Below are 22,519 nucleotides of genomic sequence, written 5' to 3'. Positions count from 1 at the left end.
AAAAGGCTGCACGTGAAGAAATGACAACCTCAGGGGGTTTGCGGGGCTTACAGCCTCCTGAAAAACACCCCGTAAAAGTCACTCTAGACTCTGATTTCCTGAATTGTAAAAGAATAAATACACACTTTAAAAAAGATGCTATATTCCTAGCAACTTGCTACAATGGTATTAGGAAACAAATACATAATTGGATGTTATTCTAGGTAGTGATCTACAATAAAAGGTCACATATTTTATGATTCCATTTACTTTAAATAGACAAATAGAGAGACAGATATAGAGCAGGAAAATCTATGAGACGTATAGTTGGGGGAGCGGGTCCTGCTATTTAGAAGGTAAGAGTTTAAGGAATGAGATTTTCTTTAATGGATAAGACTTAAAAGTAAATAGGAGGGTGGGTACAGAACTATAATTATAACAGGGACCATTAAATTATATATTTTTAATGTACACATTTTATGGTATGTATTTATATTAATAAGATGTGAGACAATTAAACATAAAGATTAATAAATTAGAAGAAAAGTATTAAAATTACAGTATAGAGAACAGCATATGTCTAGTTATGAATATATATAGCTTACCTAAGCAGATAGTGTTATTACACAGGTATCTTAGGAAATACTTTCCTTGCACTGTTTTAAATCAGATAAAAACTCTGATACGATTTGCAATTGCAATGTATAGTGCAGTCACTGCTTAAATAGAAGAATGCTCCCATAATAATAGTGTCATAAATTAGCCAACCCCCTAGTAGGCATTTCGGTGCATCCTTCAGCTATCTGTCGGGTCGCTTCCTAAGTCAGCTACGCTTGCCTTCCCCAGAGGCAGCCTCACGGCAATTCTGTGCTCTCTGGAGACTCAAGAAAGGAATGAGTGTGCTATTTTTGATACACATCTTTGAAAACACCATGTGCTTGATGTAATTCATAGAAGGATAATTTTGTTTCTCAAACTACAGAGTGATTTTAACATCTCATCAATAAACAAAATTTCCTCAGTAAAGTACTCCTCACTTGATGGGAAAGGTGATTTCACGGAAGTAGTCTTAAACCTGGAGACGGACACACAAGGTTCTTGAATCACATGTACATTTCAAAAAATGTTCAGTGAAATCTTTATCCTGGAGAAGCAAAACTAATGAAAATAGCCAGAACCGTCATTGTGAGAGGAGCTTACTTAGAACCAAAGTTAAAAGTGACATAAAAGGTCAAGTATTATTACTGTCACATTACAAGAGTCAGAAAAACAATGGCAACTGTTTTGCTGAATTTCAGATGTGTCATACATACTATATCTTTTACTTTTCTTTATGTTCGTACCTTCTGTCAGAGACAATCCGTCTGGGCCTTGGTAAATGCCGTTCTTCCTCTATAGTACAGCCATACATTCTTTTCTTTGTTTCTTTTTCCCTTTGAGACAGGGTCTCAGCTATGCTATGTAGCTGAGGACGGCCTTCAGCTCCTGGCTTTCTGTCTCCTGAATACTAAGATTAAAGAAAGCACTGTGCCACCATGCCCACGCTATTTCTGATTGCTCTCAGATTCCATTTACATTTCGGTTTGTCTCAGGTCTTTCTAGACCCTTGGCTGCTGGTTAGAGGAAAAAAGGAAGCGCATCATGGCACGCGTGGTCCCATGCATTAGAATGGTGCTCGGGGAGAAAGACTTCTGCATGGTTGGCTTCCAAGGCAGGAGAACAGAGAGGAAGATTAGAGAGATGGCACATTTCTTAGGTTGAACTCTCAGGACCACTGTCTTTGAGAAGACATGGAGGCAGGGTAGGTAGAGGGAGCATTGTGACGGATTCAGTCCTAACACAGGCCCCAGCTCATGTGCAGGAGCGTGGATGGCTCTACAGAGTCCCAGCAGGGTGTCAGGTTCCTGCACTGACTAGGTGGAGAAAAGGCATGTGTGTCTCTGGACTAGGCAGTGTTCCTACAGAGTGTTAGATGGGGACTTTGCCATGGCTTTGGAGACTATGTGCTGGGTAGCACACCACTCACTAGACTGCTTATGGACTACTGCTGGGTAATCTACAAGGATACCTTGTTTGGTTTGAGCCTTACAGTCTTATGAGGTACAAAATAGTATCCCTGTTGTGCTCATGAGGCTACTATGCCTGAGAGGCATTACCCTTTTTCACAAATAATGTGGTTGGCTTTCAACATCTATGTTCTTTCTATTATCATCAAATTTCCTATAGTTTGCTTTCAGTGACTGTTTACCAAGTAATGCACAATTGTTCAAAGGTTTGGACCTGAAAAAATGGAAGAGCCATGGGGATGGAGAGCACCAAGGAAAAAGGGCCTTCCAGGCACAGCAGGGCTGAAGCGCATATGAACTCAGAAACAGTGGCAGCACGCTCACCAGGTCTAGGCTGCATGGAGCCCCAGTGCTGAGAGGCCGAGTGCGCACAAGCCCCATCCCTAACCTAGAAGCCATCTCCAATTGCTAACAGCTCACAAGGGAAAAATTAGTTTTCTCCAATGGAGTCTCACTGGGCGTACAAACCAGACTTAAGAACAGGTCCCATGCCCAGCGGTAGATGGCTAAGACAAAATGAACTCAATGGTATTTTTAGAGGTTTTCTTTTCTCTTGTTTGTCTTACAAGGCTTTGTCTGGGCATATTTTTCTTTCCTTCCCTTCTTTTTTTCCCCTCTGTCTTTTAGCTTTACATATCTTTTGCTCATATTCATGGTTCCTAATTTTCTTCTTGTGTGTGTGAACATCTGCATGTTTCTTGTGTTCTTTTCCCCCAGTTTGTTTTGCCCTATTCAGTTTTTTAAAAGTATTATTATTATTATTACTATTATTACTATTACTATTATTATTATTATTATTTTAGATTCCTAGTTGTATCCTAATGTGAGAGAGAGAGAGAGAGAGAGAGAGAGAGAGAGAGAGAGAGATAGATAGATAGATATTTGGGTGGTGGGGGAAGTGGGGAGGATCTGGGAAGAGTTGGGGGAGGGGAACTGTAATCAGAATGTATTGTATGAAAAAACATTAAAAAAAAAGGTTTCTCCTGTTCTGTTTTCATTTGTGTTGGTGTGATAAAAATCCCATAATAAAAGGCAACTTAGGTAAAACAAAGGGTTTATCTGTCTCACAATTCCTGGTGATAGTGCATCATTAGGGAAGTTAAGCAGGAACTCAAGCCACTATTAACATCACATCACAGTCAGGAGCAGAGAGAGGCGCACAGCATAGGTAGGTCCATGCTGCCTGTTTGCTTCCACCTAACTGTCCTCACACGGGCAGGGATCCTCTGGGTAGGGAATGACGCAGCCCAGCAGGCTGGGCCCTTCTAACCAGTCTTTCACAGGTTTGCCCACAGGCCAACTTGACCTAGATAATTCCTCAGCTGAGAGTCTCTTCTCAGATTACTTCAGATTGTGAAGTTGGCATTTAAAACTAAACATCACAGGCCCATTGAGACAAACAAAAGCATACCAGATGCTCCCTATTTTATGAGGTTCAAGTGTGATACACTGCAGCAAATGCAAGGGCACTTCAAGAGGTGATGTATGAAGTGGGAATGAAATTTAATAGCAGACTGAGTTTTGGAGGTTTGATCCTGAGCACAGACAAAAACAAAGGGCTGAGGAGATAAGAGGGCAGGTACGTGGGGAGGGAGGAGGCAAGATGCTGACACAATCACTAAATACAAGAGAATAAAGCCCATTCTGTCTTAGTCATTTTTGTAATCAAAATTGTTACTGAGTTGAGTAAAGACACTTTTCTAGAACACAGCAAAAAAGAAAAGAGGCAAACAATGTCAGTGTAGGGGCAGGAAAAAGCAGAATACATCAAGAAGCTCTTTCTAATGTGAACTTAAAGAAAAATGAACAGAAGTTATTTTTTTTTTAAAAGAACAACATTTTTGTGAGATATAATTGGACCCAAAACAGTATCTGACAACCCTTGGGTGAAGCACCAGTTCAGGATCTTACTCAGAAGACAGGAGATGATCTACACCAGAGTTCAGATTAGCACAAGATTTTCTAATAGAAGACAAGAGTGTTAAAAATAAAGTGATTTTTAAGACTGGGAAGAGCTCAGAAAATGGAGACTTTCTTAAGTAGCTACTTGAGAATTTACCCAGAAAATCATATAAACATTACTTAAAGACATTTATTTTTATTTCATGTGTATGAGACTTCTGGCTGCACATATGGATATGCATTACATGCCTAGTGACCATGGAAGCCAGAAGAGAGCACTGGGTGCCTGGAATCAGAGTTACAGGCAGTTATGAGCCACCATGTGGTCTCTGGAACCAAATCCAGGTCCTCTGCGAGAACAGCAAGTGCTCCCAGCTGCTCAGCCGTACCTCTAGCCTTCCTTCCTCAGGAAGATAACATATATTAAAAAAAGAACGAAAGACACAGTTTATAATGCTAATCCAAGAAACTACTGAATCTTGAAACTGTGTAAATAATTGTAGAACAAATTGGGAAACTCAGTCAGCAAGGTCATCATTAGGTGGAGTGCGAATTTTGGTGTCTTTAAAACCCAGTTATGTTATGTGAATAGGGATATGGGCGGCTTCAGATGTCCACAGCTGCTAACTAGGATGTGTCTAGTGCTCCAGGAGGGGCGTGGTTTGCCAGCTGCAGATAGTTCCTGCAAGTGTTTGGGATTCTGGGAATTTTTCAGAGGATATACAAATGCTAGGGCCCTGAGAGGAGAGGTCGGTGTTGTTGGCTGGTTGGTGGTGATTGTGGTTTGTCAAGTGGTCATGCAAAGAAATTAGAAGAAGTTGAACATTCTGACAGCAAAGGTCAGACTTTCCCCAAGGAATCCAAAGCCCCTAATCAGCAGGAAGTAGTCAAAAGAGGTCTCCATCCTCTTTCCCCTCTCACCCTCATTCTAGGCTACCTAATGCTGGGGGGGTGGGGGGTGGTGTGGGGGGGTGGGGGTGTTTGGAAGAGATTGGGGTGGAGAAGCATGGTAAGTATAGGAACCCAAACAAGCAGGCAAAAAGCCTGCCTGCAGCTAGGAGCGACTCATAGGTAGAGAACTCAGGGAGTGGTAACATTCCTGATTTAGCTGTGATTTTAACAGTTCCGTAAGATACGTTTTTATGATTCCTGCAACAAAGAGTTAAGAACTTGGGCTACAATATAAAAAGCAGGCTCTTCTTCTTATAACACTGGAACAGGTAGAAACACGAGCATGGCATATGACATAGCTGCCATGATCAGTTTGCCAAACAACCAGCAAATGGCCCAGGAAGAATATGCATGAGATTCTTACTGTGTAATATTCTGTTGCAGGCTAGGAAGCTTGTATATTTCCCATATCCACAGGGGGGGGGGGAAGAAAATTTTACTTCACACAAAAACTATAATGAGCGATTGACATTACTAAATGTAAAATTAGAAATGTGATCTTTTAAATGATGAAAAAGATCTGATATTCCTCATAGTGAAAATAGGACTTTATGGTATAAACGTAGGACTTTATGGTATAAACCTTCTCAACCTTCAAAAAAGAATATCTGCAATCTAAGATGCCTTCTCTTGCTGAGATAGAGTTATCAACATAAAGCTACACTAATTAATAACGTAGCAGATAAAAATGAAGATTACAATTGGCTGGTTAGTTAGCCGGCTCGGTCCCCAGAAGTTGGCAGTACTCATGACCTTGGCAGTCTCAGTTTGTAGTTGTTGGCTTGCCATCTCCTAGGACTCTCAATGGTCACCAGCCTGGGCAGCAGTGCCTCTGCTCATGGTCGCCTGGCTGGCTCCCAGGCGCTGTATTCTAGCTGGCCACTTGTGGAATTTAACAGGCTTTAGATGTTCTCATTTTTGAGTATTCGATTTTGCTTTCTTTGCTACTTCTAGGTTTTGTTTTCCAATAAAAGCCCAGTGAAGTCCAGCAAGCTTTATCAATTGCAATAATTATACAATAAAACTTAAAATAAATCCTATAACAATGATAAAGAATAAAGAGTTTTTGGAGACAAAATTTCATGTATACAGGCTAGCTTCAAACTCACTGGGTAGCCGTGGCCGGCCCTGAGCTCCTGCTCTTCCTGCCTCTATTTCCTGAGTGCAGAGACTGCAGGCCAGCAGCACCAGCTTGGTCTATACAGTGTTAGTAACCTACCCTGTTCTTAAGACAAAACCAATAAAAAAGCACAAACCAGAGTGAACATGGTCTTAAAATATTCTTTCATGCGAACTCATCTACTCTGGTTGCTCCCTATCTGATTTACAGGCAAAAGGAAATCTATACTCGAGGTGGCAATCCTTGGAAATTCGGTGCTTACAACATTGCCAATCTTGAAGCCAGGGGAGTTATAAACAACCTTTAAACAAAAGTAAATTCAGGTATGGTATGATTTAAATACACAGCATGCCTTTTCTTATTCTGTATTTCCAGGACCTTGTAATGCAGAATTAGAGTATTTCTCAACTAGTGATTCAACTGACACTGAGATACAATGACGTTTACCTGTCAAGTCTCACCTAGGCTAAAGGAACAAATGAGAAACTAAACTCAGGCCTCCTAGTAGTTGCATTTATAAAACTATCTAGACTTTTTGTTTTTGTTTTTAGAGACTGGCTCTCCCTATTGGCCTTAGACTCAAGTTCCATCTGCCACAGCCTTTTGGGGCAGAATGTATACCACAATGCCTGGACTAGACATACAAACAAAACAAAATAAAACAAAACAAAATCATTTTCTATGTCTGCCTTGGAAATTAGGGCTTCTTGCTATAAATTCAGTGTTTGCCAATCAGCTGTGGATACCATCATTACAACCCAAAAGTTAAAGAATGCACGTTAAATAAAGCTTAAAACAGAACATTTGCCAAAGAACTTTTACAGAAAAATATAAATTATTTGGATGCTCTTCTAAGGATGAGAAACCAGGCCTAAATAAATTTAAGATGTATTATTTTTGTGAACACAGCTATGTTCATAATAAATCAACTTTATGTTTTGTTCTGTTTTGTTTTTTTTAAGACTTTATACTTTTTGTTCTTCCTTTCAAAAAGGACAGTTCTTGCTACACATTCTAGGCTACCCTGGACTCTGCGATCCTGTAGCAACACCTTCCAGGCAGCACACCGCCAGCCACTGCATTGTTCAAAAGGGCGATACTCAGGACAGGGCTCATTTGTTGGTTTATTTGGCCATACACATAAAATTAAGGTCTGTAGTGAATTTAAGTTCAGATTACTCATACTTTTCTAAAAATACTGTAGAGGTACTTACTCATGGTGTTTCCAACTAAATGAGAGATAATGTTCTGTAAGTGGCACAGAAAGAAAGACTGCCTCTCAAGGAGCACAACTGGTTGTAAGATGAACAAAACCAGAGCGGCTCAGGGGTAGCCAGGTTCGTGGAGTCTGGTGACACTGGGCTAATTATGAATTTCAGCTTATCTTTTAGTATTTTTTAAAATAAGCTGCCACAGTGTCCAAATTGCTGGCTATGTTATGAACATGCTTAAGTACCTCATATATACATAAATTGTGTCAATAATTCTGTTGGGAATTCTGATTCTTTTAAAAAACAAAGTAATCATAAGGTAATATTTACCTAAAATAGCATTGGCATGTGCAGAATATCTTTCTAAATGGCTCACACATTTCCTTTTACCTCCTTTATGCCAGAGGTGTACTTATTACTGTCCTTTCATGCTTTCTGAGTTTAGGAGACCCGTGCCAGGCCACGCGGATAGTGCTGGGTGAAACTCAAGTCTAGAATCAGTTCTTAACCACCAATCTTCAGTCCCCAAATGTACTGTCATTCATCTTTAGAAAAAAAGATTGACCTTTTAAAGAGCATGTTTTGCTGAATGAAATATAACTTTTCACTTTATAGTGAAAGTTCCATTTTTTTCCTCTACAGAAAATGAATTTGTAAAAATAATGTTTTCTAAATCATGGGATGAGCTCACAGATCATACAATGAACCATGGGCTAAGACATCAACTCCTCCTTGAAGAGACTGTACCAGATCAAGCGTTGTCAGTCACAGCTGCTGTGAAAGGACACTTTACCAGTGTCTGCCATGCAGTTTACTCGCCATACCTTCCTGATGTATTCTTTAATATGGCAAGAGCATCTGGGTATCCGTCCATGTTGTAGTCTCCAACATGCAGGGTGAGTGGAATTGGAATCGCAGTTGGCTGTTCTTCATGCACAAAGGGCACAAAGCCCCACAGTGTCCCCTTGCTGCTGAAATCCTGCAGCACAGGGACCCACTAAGGATAAAGAAAAACAAGGATTACTCATACCCCTTTAGAAAAACTCACCGTTTGCAAAAGGAAGGAACCATTAAACATGTAGAGACAGCTCCACTTTGCTTCATCCTTACAGAACAGCAGGCGGCTGCCATTTGCTTTGACGTATGTGAAACCCTGAGAGAACTGGTCTCTGTAGGCTTTGCCATGAGCATCTTTTATGAACAGCACACAGAGCCATAGGTCCCTCACAAGCAGCATTCAACCTAATGAATGAACAAGCTCTGTCCTCACCTGACAAGCATTGCAAGACAAGGAGAATGAGCTATGACACAAAAATAGCTGGAAGCAAAAGTTCTAGTAAGCCTTCACAGTCTACGCTGATGACGCTGAAGAGAACAGAGCAGACTAGGCTGACTTCTTTCCTCCCCTTCTGATTGCACAAGTCTGTTCATCCTTTGATAAACTGATATAGACTAAAATGTGAGGAGTAGAAATCACAGCACTGACATTACCGATGTGCCATGCTCCCTTAAGAGTCACCATGTCAGCACCGAGCCTGGACATGACTTAGGTGGAGGAGGCACTCTACACGGCAGGTGGCTAACCATGCCCACACAGTCATTGTTCCCCTTACAAGCACACGATTAAACTCGATTACTGCAAACTAAAGTATATGAAAAAGAGTTTCTTTTTATAAGTTTTCTTAAGAAAGTGTAATTTGCCATGGGGATGGGGAACCCTTAATGATAGAGACATTGAATAAATTCATTTAAGAAAAAATATTACTTTATATTTTGCGAACTTGAAAAAAAAACAATATTTAAACTGGGTGGTGGCGGTGGATGTCTTTAACCACAAGACTCAGGAAGCAGTGCAGGTGGATCTCAAGGCCAGCCTGGTCTATAGAGTGAGTTCCAGGACAGCCAAGGCTACAGAGAGAAATACTTTGGGGGTGGGGGGAGGAAGAGACCAACCAACCAATGAACCGACTAACAAAAAACCCCAAACAGACATTTTAATAATTTCACATGATATTGGAAAACCAAAACCAAAACAGTTCCATTTTGCAAAAAGACTAGAAATTTCACAAAACACTAAGTTATTTCAAATTTCTGAAGCAGGGTCCAGTGTGGTGTTGCATGCCCTTAATCCTAGTGCTTAGGAGTCAGAGCCAGGTCGATCTCTATGAGTTCAAGGCCAGTCTGATCAATCTAGTGAGTTCCATCATATCCGGAGCTACACAGAGAGACACTAGCTCAAACAAAACAAAACCTCAAAAAAAAAAAAAAAAAAAAAAGAAAACAAAAAAACAAGACAAAACAAAAACAAAACAAGAACCAAAACAAAAAAACTCCAATGAAAAACAAACAACAAAACCCAAAATAAGCAAAAAAAAAAAAAAAAAAAAAGAAAAAAAATTTCCGAAGCAGTCAACAGTTTATGAATGAGGGATAAATCCATGGTAGATAAAGTGTTTCCATTAAGATAATTGTATTATGTTTTAAAAACAAAATGTTTTTTACTCAATATGGCGTCTGTAACACTCATCAAAGAACTGTGCCATTTGTCTTCTTAGTGTGAGGTAACTATATATTTTAAAAATATTCTTACTGTAGTGTGTCATTTAACAGGTTGAATCACAGATTTTTATACCTATGAACCAATGATGGGAAGTTTCCTGACCTAATGTTTTAAATGATTCACAACTATACAAATATAGTCAAGGATAATAAAACAATAAAACTTATAATAGTTCTATTATTTTTAAAATACTAAATGTATAAAGATTTGTTTTATTAACTGAATATAAAATGTGATGTGTTCTACTATAAAAGTCAGCATGATATCCTATTACTTATTAACCCTCCTAAGAAAACGAAGCTGATGAACTCGGGAAGTGTCACAACCTGCCAGCTCCACACTCACCCTCCACCACGACTCTCATGATTCTACATTATTAAGGACAGGCAACAAGTCTGCGTGAGAAAGCGAACTGGGTCTGCACACAGAAACAAGAACAGAACTGGCTCTGGGATGGAATACCTTCCACGTAAGTTTTTATTATAGTGTGCTTTCTATATTGCTGGAATCTAAAATGCTACATTTCATTTAACTATGGGATCTAGAATGGGTTTTCTTCACCAAAAATCAACATAGCAACATTTTCTACCAGTGAAAGAAAGATTTAAATGTACTTTACTCAGGGAAAATGAGGAATTCTATAATGTCATTTTGCATTTCATCCTGTTCTGCTTCTTTAAACATATTTTCTAACTTTCAAGATTTTCAAGCATATACCGCTGTTCATAGCGTCCCCAAAGGCGACATACCTGCCTTGTTCCAGATCTCATTAAATATATGGCACTTTTCTGACAGTCTTTATCTTCACAGCCTGGCAGCAAGTGATCCATGTGCCCATCTCCATCTGCCAAGAGAAACGTCAGGAGTCTACTAACAGTGCAGAATAAAGTGCGCACGCGTGACTGTTAAAGTTCCTATTTGTTAAATGATCCCACAGTGTGGATAGAGCCAAACAACTTCACACATGGCTTTATGATGCAGGTCAATCAATTGAAAAACATCACTCAGGTCCTTGTCACTTATTATTTAGCTTTTGCTTTATTTTATTTCAATGAATCTCGGTTTGAATTGAGAACGTCTTATGAATCTTGTTTTAAGTTGCAAGCTTCATTGTGGTTAGATAGTATATATAATTATTAGAATTAAGCGTGGTTTAAAATCATTCTAGAACTTATTTAGACTTCTCTTCTCCTCATTATTATTATTTTATTTTTATTTTTTTACTGTTATGACATTTTGGGGTTTGCTCTTAGGTGCTTGCACATATGAGGCAAGTGCCTCCACCTTTGAGCTACAAGACCAATGCCAAATAATCAATTTTTTTGGAGGTAGTTTCTTATTCTATACACAATTATCTCTGATGAGAGAGGAGAAACAAATGTATCTACATGTCATTATACAGCCAATTTAAAATACAGGGCACTTACAGGTAGCTTTAAGTGCCTTTTATGCAGCATAAACCTCACCCTCGTGAGTTACAGAGTTTCCTGTACTTTGGCTTCTCAAAACTTCCACATATTATCATCAATAAAGACACAAATGGAGGGGATACACTCACTGCTGTGTTCAACTCCCATGCACACAGGATAAGTGTGCCCAAAACATAAATGTTAACTCGCCTAAAACATTTAGAGACATTTAAATGCGGGGGAAAAGACTGCCCAGCTCTTGCGTGTGCACTTGATAGGTAACACCAGGCTGCCTGGAAGGGCTCCGTACACCTGACTGGAGTTTCAGCAGAGTGATGCTTCTGAGACAGAGACGCCAAGGCCCTGGGATCCTTCCTTTTGATGCCTCTTATATATGAGGACCCCACTGAGGTCAGAGAGCTTGAGGGCGTAGAGCTAAGCATGTTTGTGACTGGAGGAGTAATTTAACTTTTAAATTGGGGCACCTTTTGAGCTTCATTAAGCACTGGTTTCCTTGCTATGATTTACTGTCATGACACTTGGGCCCAGTGTAGTATTTCCAGCTAGATGGAAATCAAAGGGTTATCACTCAGACACAGCTTTCACTGTACAGAGACGTATGAAGAGAAGCACATGATTAAAAGAGGCTTATAGACCTCACCAGCCATTCTAAGGGAAAAGAAGCCAGGCTGCATGGGATGAAGTGTAGCCAATGGAGTCTGACCTCAATAAAAAGCATGTTTATTTTTGAAACCATGAAGAGGCAGTAAGTATTAGGACACATCTTCCCCTGTTCTTCTTTGTTCTCATCTACAGGGTGGCAACAGTGGCACCCTTATAAATATACATAGCATATGATTTGCAGTGTATTCTATAGAAGTTGGCTACCTTGAAATTTTTACCTACTATGTCTTTTTAAAATGTTTAAAAAATTTAAAAAATATGTATATGTTTGCTATGAGGGTATGTGCTTAGTCTTACTGTAGCTGGTTGTGTCATGTTTGGCCCCCAGGAGGCCTGATGTTTTCTGAAGGGAAATGGGGGAGGAGTGGCTCTGCCTGAGAGGGGATGTGGGGGGGGGGGGAGATCAGGAGGAGAGGAGGGAGGACTGTGGTCAGGATGTGATGTGTAAAAAGAATAAACAAACAAATAAACAAATTATGCACACTTGTGTCTGTGTGTGGTATGTGCATGTAAGTTCAGGTACCGATGGAGGTCGGAAGAAGGTGTCAGCTCACCTGGAGCTAGAGGTACAGGCGTTTATGAACTGATGTGGGTGTGGGGAACTGAACTCAGGTTCCCTGTAAGAGCAGTGTATACCTTAAACTGCTGCGCCATTTCTCCAGCCCCTGGTCACTGTAAGTTTTAGAGTGTGATGTTGTTCCCTTTGTATCGGGCTCGTCCATGGCACCCTGCTAGACTGTGTGGGAAATATCTCCATATACTCTCTTCTCAACTGATGCACTAACACCGACCTGGTGCAAGTCCAAATAATCTAACAATGAATGACTCAGTACAGTTTTATTCTAATCTATTATGTAAATGACAAAATGAAAAATTGCTGCTTCAATCATTACATGCTTTTAATTTTTGTCTAATTTCCATAAGGGGGTTCTTTTTTATACTTAAAAGTACTTCTTATACTTCTACTAGCTGACAAGTCATTCTGACAGAAAATAAACACAGCTTGAATGAAATGATATCAGACCAAATGTACCTGACAGACATTTACAGGCATTCAGACACTGCAGAGCACCCACTACAGAACTGACCAAAACCAACTTATCCATTCAAACACTACAGAGCACCCACTACAGAATTGACCAAAACCAACTTATCCATTCAAACACTGCAGAGCACCCACTACAGAACTGACCAAAACCAACTTATCCATTCAAACACTGCAGAGCACCCATTACAGAACTGACCAAAACAACTTATCCATTCAAACACTGCAGAGCACCCACTACAGAACTGACCAAAACCAACTTATCCATTCAAACACTGCAGAGCACCCATTACAGAACTGACCAAAACCAACTTATCCATTCAAACACTGCAGAGCACCCACTACAGAACTGACCAGAACAACTTGGGGAGAAGTGTGCTTATTTCTGTGTACAGGTCACAGCCCAGCAGTGAGGGAGGCGGGACTGAAGGAGAGGCCACGGAGGACACTGCATGCTGGCCCACATTTAGCTAGCTTTCAAATACTCAAGTTTCACCTACGTCTGTTCCCCTTCTCAGCACAAATGTGTACGAATGGCATAGCACAGTGACAGTCTGAACATTTGGCTGTCTATATTTCTGCTTGGTTTAACCCTTGATATTCCAGGAAACTTCTATGAAAACATTAGATAAATTTGAAGTGAAAAAACAAGAGACCAGTGACTTTACGTGAAAAGAAAACACTTAATAAAATTACCAAATAGACTAGTACAAATCATCAAAAAAGCAACAAGCCCTGGAAAAGATGAGAATTGGTCACCACCACTGCTAGACTGTAATAGTGAAATGTCCGATCTAGAACAAGAGCGTCAGCATCAGAGGCACAGAGCACACAGAGACAAGAGAAATCGTCTCTTCACTGATGCCAATTAAATTACAGGACACCTTGGTGGAAGACTTCCTACTAAGCTTATCCGACTAAAATCTTAAAAACATGATCCGAAAGAAGTTCAAAAGCAAAGGAAACATGACCATGAATGAGAAGCTATTCAGAAAATGACACATGAATAAGATGGTATCGATATAGATATTATAAAACAAGACTAAAATCTGGAAAGGAAGAGTGCATGCATGAAACAAAAAGTTGAAAAGAGAGTGTGAGAGGGTCCATGGCAGAGATGAACAGGTAAGACAACTGGTAAACCTGGAGACAGGACAGCTGACATTAAGTGTGATGACCAGGAAGAAAAAAGAATGAGGCCAGGTGAGTAGACACCACAGTGAATCAGTACCGGCCTTGTCAAACTACCTTAAGAGAGAAGCAGCTGTCATGAATGACAACTGCTTAAACTAGTCACGCTCAGCAGAAGCCCTAAGGACAGAAGATGGGGATGACCTCTTTAATCATCCACAAAACCACAAAGCAGGGGCTGAAGAGATGGCTCTGTTGGGCAGGGCTGCTGTGAAAGCCTGAAGATGAGAGTTCAAGCCCAGACACCATGGAGAAGCCAGGTTCGGTGGCACAGACACTGAACTGACACGTAGGAGAGACAACAGTGGATGCTTCACATGCAGACTTAAACCAAAGGGAAAAACAGGGCTACTGTGAAGGAAACAAAATCCTTGATGAGAAATACAAACTAGGAAAAGACAAAGAAGTTTTGTGTATTTATTACTTAATATTTAGGAAAGAGTATTTAGATGAAAGTTAGATTTTGTTCCCAAATAAAGAACAACAATTTAGAAGTGAGCCAGAGCTAAAAACCTGACTGAATTCAAAGGGAAATTAAGGAGTTTCATTTTAGGAGCCTCACGATATGTCATAGAAACTTATTAATGGAATCAATTTACTTTGATAAGAACGTAATACTTGATAATAGAATCCTTCAAAATGGCAATCTCATGCCAAGACAAATCAACACTTAGTGAATTTTGTAACAGAACCACTTCCGTTGGGTTTGATTTTCCCCCAGAATCTATAAACAAATAAATACACCTTCAAGAACTACATGTGTATCATGTTTTGAAGTAGGTAATTTAGGAAAATGGTTATATAAAATCTTTTCTACGAGTAAAGCCATTATAGATGTAAGGGGCAGAAGAAAACCATCAAAATACTAGATATGGCTTAAAACCCTTCAAATCTTACACAGCCCAAGTTCGCTGTTGGTTGCTGTGGTGGTGTGAATAAAAATGGTCCCCATAGGCCCCTAGGGAGTGGCACTATTAGGAGGTGCGGCACAGATGGAGGGAGTGCATCACTAGGGAGTGGGCTTTGAGGTCTCAGAAGCTCAGGCCATGACCCCCGGGATGCCCTCTTCCTGTTGCCTGCATACCCAGCTCCTTCTCCAGCACCGTGTCTGCCTGCGTGCCACCATGCTTCCCGCCATGACCATAGTGAACTAAACCTCTGAAACTTGGAGAGCCATAATTAAGTGCTTTCCTTTGTAAGAGTTGCTGCTGTGGTCACAGTGTCTCTTCCCAGCAATGACCCCTAACTCACGCGGTTGTCATCACTGAGGACGGACTCACTACCTTAGGAACTAGAAAGGAGAAGTACATGAAGTACAAGGCATGTGGAAACCCTGCTGACACAGAGCCAAGCCTCCTTTCCTGTCTCTGCCACTTCCATCCTGGCCCTGAGCATGCTTCTTAGCCTCGGAATCTCTACCACTCAACTGTATAGTGGAATAAAGAATATTTCTCACCTCAGAGAGATTTGGAAAGATCACTTGAAACATATACACATCACTCTCTCTCACATCCCTAGAGATGGGGTTCTCTATCTGTTGTTCAGGTTAGTCTTGAACTTGGCTCAAGTGGTCTTCTTGACTCAGCCTCCTATGTGGTTTAGTTTATAGCATTCACCACTCTGCCTGGCTTATAAAAACATTCTTATAAATAGTTCTTGATATGAAAGAATTATTAATATGAAAGAGAAGTAAATAAACATTTGCATATCATAAATTCTAGATTCTGCTCATGTTACTTATACCTTCTAATTAAGTGGAGACTACTTAGTACTATGGGATAGCGTGATAATAGGCCAGGGCAGATTACACACATACACTGCCCACTCATCTCTGTGTGCTACTGTGGAAGGGAATAGGAGCATGGAACGGCTTTGTGAAAGCTGCTAATGGAACAGAAGGAAAGCAGCAAAGGGCATTTTCACCCACCTACTCTCACTATTAATCCTACTCACCTACCTGTCTAACCCTGTTCAGCTCTTCAGCGAGTGAAACACAAAAGACTTACGTACCTACCTACATCCAAGAATCATTACAGCTCTCATTTCCTAATTATTGGACAAGGCATGTATGCAGAATGAAAATGCAGAGTTGCAGAATGAAGAAAAAGGTAATCACGAACAGCCAGACTTGTGTGAAAATAGCCCAGGATATTCAGTCCCATCATAACATAACATTCATGAGCTTCTGCATTGCTCTGACTGACAGCACAGAATTTGTTCTGCGTATAATTTGCCAGAGAGAAGTACATTTCACCACCTTCTTAGATGTATGAATCTATTAGATCTAAGAATAGACATGGTGTCTTCAGCAGTCTCTACTACAGTACTGCACAAATCAAAGAACGAAGTGATCATAAAGTTCACAGGGCATTGAATTGGGTTGTTCTACTAATCAGAGCGGAATTATAGTGACACATGTTCAATTAAGTGGTGTTATAGTACCAAATATTGAAGCTATCCATTAAATTATGAAATAATAATGTGTATCAGTGTAAAAGATCATTATTCTCTAGAACTTTCATATTCAAAGGGATAATTTTGCATTCATACTAATAGGCACTGCTAAAAAATGTGCAGCAGTTTTGAGACTGTGTAATTAAGTCTGAGGTATAGCCTTATAAAAAAAACTCATGTATAAGTCAAGAATTTATCACATAAAAACCTACACATATAGGCTTCAGGGACCTACCTGGGTGCCAGTTTTTCCTAAAAAAAATATAGAACTCAGCTTTAAATGCTGAGTATGTATTTTTAAAAAAATCAAGAATTTAAAGTAGCAATTTGATAACTTTTATATAAATTTCTCTTAGCGTCTTTCCCTGTTGCTGTGATTAGTCACCTAGACAAAAGCAACTCTAGAGAGAAAGGGTCATTCCTGCTTGCAGCTCCAGGTCCCAGGCCATAAGAGGTGGGATGCAGGACGTCAGGAAGCTGGTCACACTGCCTCACAGTCAGCACAGAAAGCAGTGAAAGGAGGCGCATCCGTGAGCGCTGGCTTTCCCACTTCTGTCTAGTTCAGGACTCCCTGCCTACAGTTAATACAGGTTATCCCACATCAATTAACAAAATCAAGATAGTCCTTCACAAGCATGCTCAGGGACCCACCTCCCAGATGACTCTAGATTTCGTCAAGTCAACAATTAGCACTGATCATCACAATTACCATTTCCAGTTGAAAACATCCAAAGTATTTATCAGAACCACATCTGGCACGTCTGACTCATCAGAATTGATGTTCTTCTGTAACTTTTTGCTACAAAGCAGAAAGAAATCCTGGGACTAACCATGTCTCTAATGGGAGCTATGGCGCTACAATCTGCAAAGTGACCTGGAACGGAAATATTGACCATTACACGTACTATCTGTTTCAAGGAGTACTGTAGTATTAGCAGGCCACTCTAAGAATATCTCAGCACTTTCTATGTCATATGGCAATGTGTAAAGATGAAATGTTTGTTTTAGTAAAATTTTATAATAATATTATTGTCTTTCTTTGGAGTGATAGGGGAGATGTATCTAAATTGGTTGTTTTTACTATAATCACATTAAAAACAAAGTTGTCAGTATAAAGATAGAAAAGGATATTAAAAAGCTGTCTAAGCATAGTTTTCCATTAAATGTTAATAAGTGCTGAAGGTAACATGTTTTTAAATGGTCAGAACTTAGAAATAAGAAAAATAAAAATATGAAGACCATGAGTTATAATTTTTGTGGTTGAACGTTGTTTCCTATTGAAATCATCATTAATTTAGAAATTCTGAACACTTTTTAGTTCAGTTAACTTTAATGAAAACAACCACGAATACTGATTAATACATTAGTCTTTCTCTATGGATGATACATGAAACTTTGCTTGATGCTTAAAAAGCAAAAGTTAATCAATGGATTTTAAAAATTTACTTAAAATAATTTGTCAAAATTATTTAGGACATTTCCCAAGGTATAGGCAGGTAAATGGATTGAACTAGAAATCACACCGAGGTAACAGACTCAGAAAGACAAGCAGCACATGTTCTCCTCATATGAGCCTCCTGGCTCTCCAGCTTCAGATGTGAGTACCTAACCCAGAGTCACTGTAGAAACCAGGAAGGCAGAAGGGGGCACATGGGGCTGGGGGAGCAGTGGAGAGGGGACAGCAGGGAACAAGTGATCTGAGGAGAGTGAGTGGCACCAACTAGGGGGTCTAATCAGGGAGGGGGAGGCAGACAAATTCATAAAGAATCACATTATTAACTAGTTAACTTACACACACACACACACACACACACACATATACACACATACACACGCACACACACACATACACACACACACACACACACACACACACACACACACAGTTTAAGTGAAACATTTCTCATCTGTGCTGACAATGCTCTCTTTAAGAGTGAAAGACCATCTAACAGACCCCCATCATCAGGCATGAGAAGGCACCTTTGGAGTTGTTGGTCAGAGTTGTCCAAGTCAGTCCCCAAATGGTACAGGCTACCTCTATTGCCCTTGGTTGCCTCCCCTCCCCTCCAGGTGGAAAGTACGTCCCCACTGCTGAAGACACCATGCACTGCAGACACAGGTCCCAGAGGTCCCTGGGCTGGAAGTGACCTGAAAGCCTCCCCCTGAGGACTAGCTTTCACGGTACCAGCATGTGCCACTCCAGCTTCCAAAGGAGGGAAGCAACCAACAGTCTTCTCCAGCTCTGACACCTCTGGACTACAGCAGCCAGGGCACAGTGATGACATGAGCAACTCACCTCACAGCTTGGTGGTAACCAATAGCTCTCACACTGGACCTAAAGCTGGTTCAACAAGAAGGCAATCAGGCATGGTACTGGAAACTTAGCCACTGACTCAAGGTTAATGAAGTCATGGATCTCAGAGGAGAACCTAAAACGGCCACTTTACCAAGCAGCTCAATTGCTCAGTACATTCTGACTACTTGTCGCACACGCACTTGGAGGTGTGAATGAGAACGGCCACCACAGGCTCATAGATCTGAACACTTGGTGGGACCTGTCTGGGAAGGTGTGGCCTTGTTGGAGGAGGTATCACTGGGAGAGGACTTTGAGGTTTCAAAAGCCACACCATTCCCAGTAGCTGTCTCTGCCTCATGGTTTCACATCAGTGTATAAGCTTAGTTACACTCCAGTGCCATATCTGCCTGCCAGCTGACATGCTCTCAGCCGTGATGGCCATGAGCCTAGCCCTCTGAAGCTATAAGCCCTCAATAAAAACACTTTCTTCTACAAGTTATCTTGGTCATGTATCTTATCACAGCAACTGAAAAGAAACTGAGACAGCCACAGACGAGTGGAATCTTCACCCCTTACAAAGGAAACTTCTCTTTGCAACAGACTATTATAGAAAACCAGAACCAATCACAATGCAGAGTTGTGGCGCCCAGTTCTGACGGATACATCCACAACCCAGCTCCTGTACTTAAGGTTCAGGGATCTTTACAGAAGAGGGGGCAAATGTTTGTAAGAGCTAGAACAACAGGGAGTTTGCAGTGCGACTGTGTCTCCAAGGAATGGCTAGGAAGTTACACTCATGAAGTCTGTGGTGGCTACTCCTGGTTGTCAACTTGACTACATCTGGAATTAACTAAAATACACAAATGGAGAGCACATCTGTGAGGGATTTTTGCTTAATTTGAAGTAGGAAGATCCAGATCTTGAGGCAGGAAGACATTTAAGCTGGGAAAACTCACCTCTAATCTGGCCACATCTTCCGTGGGAAGCCTATATAAGGACATGGAAGGGAGAAACCTCCCTCTTTGCCTGCTTGCTTTTACTCTGCTAGCAAGTCCTTTCCTTCACTGGCATTACAGCCCACTTCTCTGGGATTCCAGTGTATTCTGAAGACCAGCCTGGTACACTGAGCAACTACTGGATTCTTGGACTTTCTGTTCACAGGCAGCCATTGCTGGAGTAGCTGGGTTGCAGCCTGTAAGTCATTCTCCAACTTGCTTTGGTTTTATTTCTCTGCTTAGACTTATTAAATGTGCCAGCTTTGTTTATATCCACACTATGAATGTGACCTAAATATGCACTCTAGCTTGATTTCATTATTTATGTATCTTTATGAACTGTATCATGACTACTCTTGAAGTTACTCTGAATAAACGTATTCTAGTTTTAAGAGGGTTGGAGAGTTCCTAGTGATCAAGAGTGTTTGTTGTTCTTGCTGCACTCCCAGCACCCACACGGCAGCCTGCAATTATTGTAGCCCCAGTTTCAGGCAATCTGACACCATCCTCCAACTGCCCGAGGCACCAGGCATGCACCTAGCATACATATATACACGAAGGTAAGACAATCATGTACATAAAACAAACAATCCTAAAAACAAATTCAAAGCAATTTTCATTTTTTATCATTCTATATTCAAACAAGCGTCCCTGCTGCTGCTTCCTTCACAGCTTCCTGCACCTGCTCTCCCTATCCTCATGGGACTAGAACTCCGCACCTGACTGTTTCCAGCTTACAAGTAAGTGTCCTAAGAGTGCATATGACCACCCCTCTTCAGGCAGAGGACTCAAGGTTCCCCACAGCTTCCAGCAGTGTCTCCAAAGCCCAACAAACATTCCCTTAAGCACGCTGCACTACAGCAGTGGTTCTCACCTTTCCTGATGCCGTGGCCCTTTAATACAGTTCCTCATGCTGTGCTGACCCCAACCATAACATTATTTCATGGCTATTTCATAACTGTAATTTTGCTAGTTATGAATTATAATTTAATATCTGTGTTTTTTGATGGTTGAAGGTGACTCTTGTAAAAGGGTTATTCGGCCCCCATGGGGTTGTGACCTGTTAACTTTATTCCTGGAAGTTAATATATTTTCCACAAATTCTACAGAATAAAAACCAGTCGTTGCTTATCTGAAATTATTTTGATAACTGAAAGTGCTTAGTCAATTTGTAAGTTTCTATATTTTTTACAGAAACTCATTGAAGCCAAACTGGTGTGCTTCCTGGTCACTATGCATACCATTTACACGCCACCACAGCCTTTTAGCTAAACCTCACAGGTGCCTCCAAGTCCACTCACTCCAAAAGCCAACTGACTAGCCACATGATAGTTTTCATGTGGTATCAATCCTATAGTGAGAAAAACCTACAGTCTTTTTTCTTCTTATAGGCCACAATTTTTCATTGTTCTTCTATTTATTTTTGCGATATTTATCCTTTGTCTTCCCAATTACACTAGATTTGTTTAAAGGCAAGGACTCGACTTTATTACATTATTTTCAGTACAACTTAAGAGGTATAATTTTTGCAATTAATTTCAATCCTTTAAAAGTATATGAGGTTTTCTAATGGAATTTTTTCCTGTACTAAAGATAGAATCAATTTTACACAAACTAAAAAATTCTGTGACAAAAATCCTCACAAGCATTTTGCTTAAAAAACTTTACTAGGCAGTAAATCCTTACTTTAGTTTCTTCTTTTTCATTCTACAACTTGTTCACTGCTAATCTAACTACATAACCAGGTAAGAGAAAACAGGGAAAGCGGAAGTGAGATGCCCCATTATTTTGATAATCTCTAGCCACTGCTGTTGTATTTTGAATCTGAATGTGGGGGCACTAAGAGGCAAAACCAGTCTTACCAAAGTCTGCAAATGCTGACTGTCCAACCACCACCAGGTTTTTAGGTTTTTCAAAGACACTACTGATTGAGAAGTTTCCACCCTGTTAAAGGAAAAAAAAATCTGAATTAGGCCATGGTAAGCCAGTCATCTGTCACGTAGAAGACTGAAGAGAAGAGTAATCTACCCTTCTGCCCTTTGCTCGTCCCCACTTGTATCATCACAGAAGGCTGCACATGTGTGACGGGCCTGTTCTCTGGAGCTGTCCACCCTCACACTCCAGCGCTGCATTCCTAGAAGCTCCTCTGTGACTGAAAGGCCGGTCTAAATTATGTTACCCTGAGCCCTGAATTACTTATTTTCTTTCCCCTTTCATTAGAACAAAACACAAGTTGTCATTTTATTAAAACTATCCTACCTTCTCATAGCTACCCCTCTTCATCCATTCCCAACGCTTACATCACGTACCTCATCTGTTCCCTAGGTTACCGTGACTCCTACTCACTCTGCTGTACCAACTCTAGGTTTTCTTTATCAGCTAGCTGATATGGAGTAGTAGCTACAGTAACTGGGGAAACAAACACTCATCTTCCTCTCAGTCTGGAATCATCGGACTGTTCTTAATAGACTATTAAATTACTCAGTGTAGAAGTCAAGTCCATACTAGTCTTGTATAAAGTAGTTTTTTATAGCCGTGCTTTCCAACATTTCTTTCATCATCTGTATCTAATCGGCTCTCTTCTACTCTGAGTGCATCTGGTGATTTTTGTACTCTTCCCTGTCTCTTCCCCTCTGACTTTCCATCATTAAAATCC

General features: G+C 40.5%; 1 protein-coding gene across 1 annotated transcript in view; it reads right to left on the bottom strand.

Annotated features, from left to right (window-relative positions):
• ITFG1 (integrin alpha FG-GAP repeat containing 1) overlaps positions 1–22,519 on the bottom strand; it is a 136,606-nt gene that overhangs the window by 49,635 nt on the left and 64,452 nt on the right. The window contains exons 8-10 of the mRNA XM_084756010.1: positions 21,726–21,807; positions 10,539–10,633; positions 8,054–8,226 (exon numbers count right to left, since the gene is read on the bottom strand). Coding sequence (XP_084612136.1) covers positions 8,054–8,226; positions 10,539–10,633; positions 21,726–21,807 — 350 coding nt within the window. The remainder of the gene's footprint in view (positions 1–8,053; positions 8,227–10,538; positions 10,634–21,725; positions 21,808–22,519) is intronic.

The sequence above is a fragment of the Acomys minous genome, assembly GCF_964271855.1.
Source record: "Acomys minous genome assembly, chromosome: 14".
In the NCBI taxonomy this organism is placed as follows: domain Eukaryota; kingdom Metazoa; phylum Chordata; class Mammalia; order Rodentia; family Muridae; genus Acomys; species Acomys minous.
This window is presented reverse-complemented; position numbering and strand designations above follow the sequence as displayed.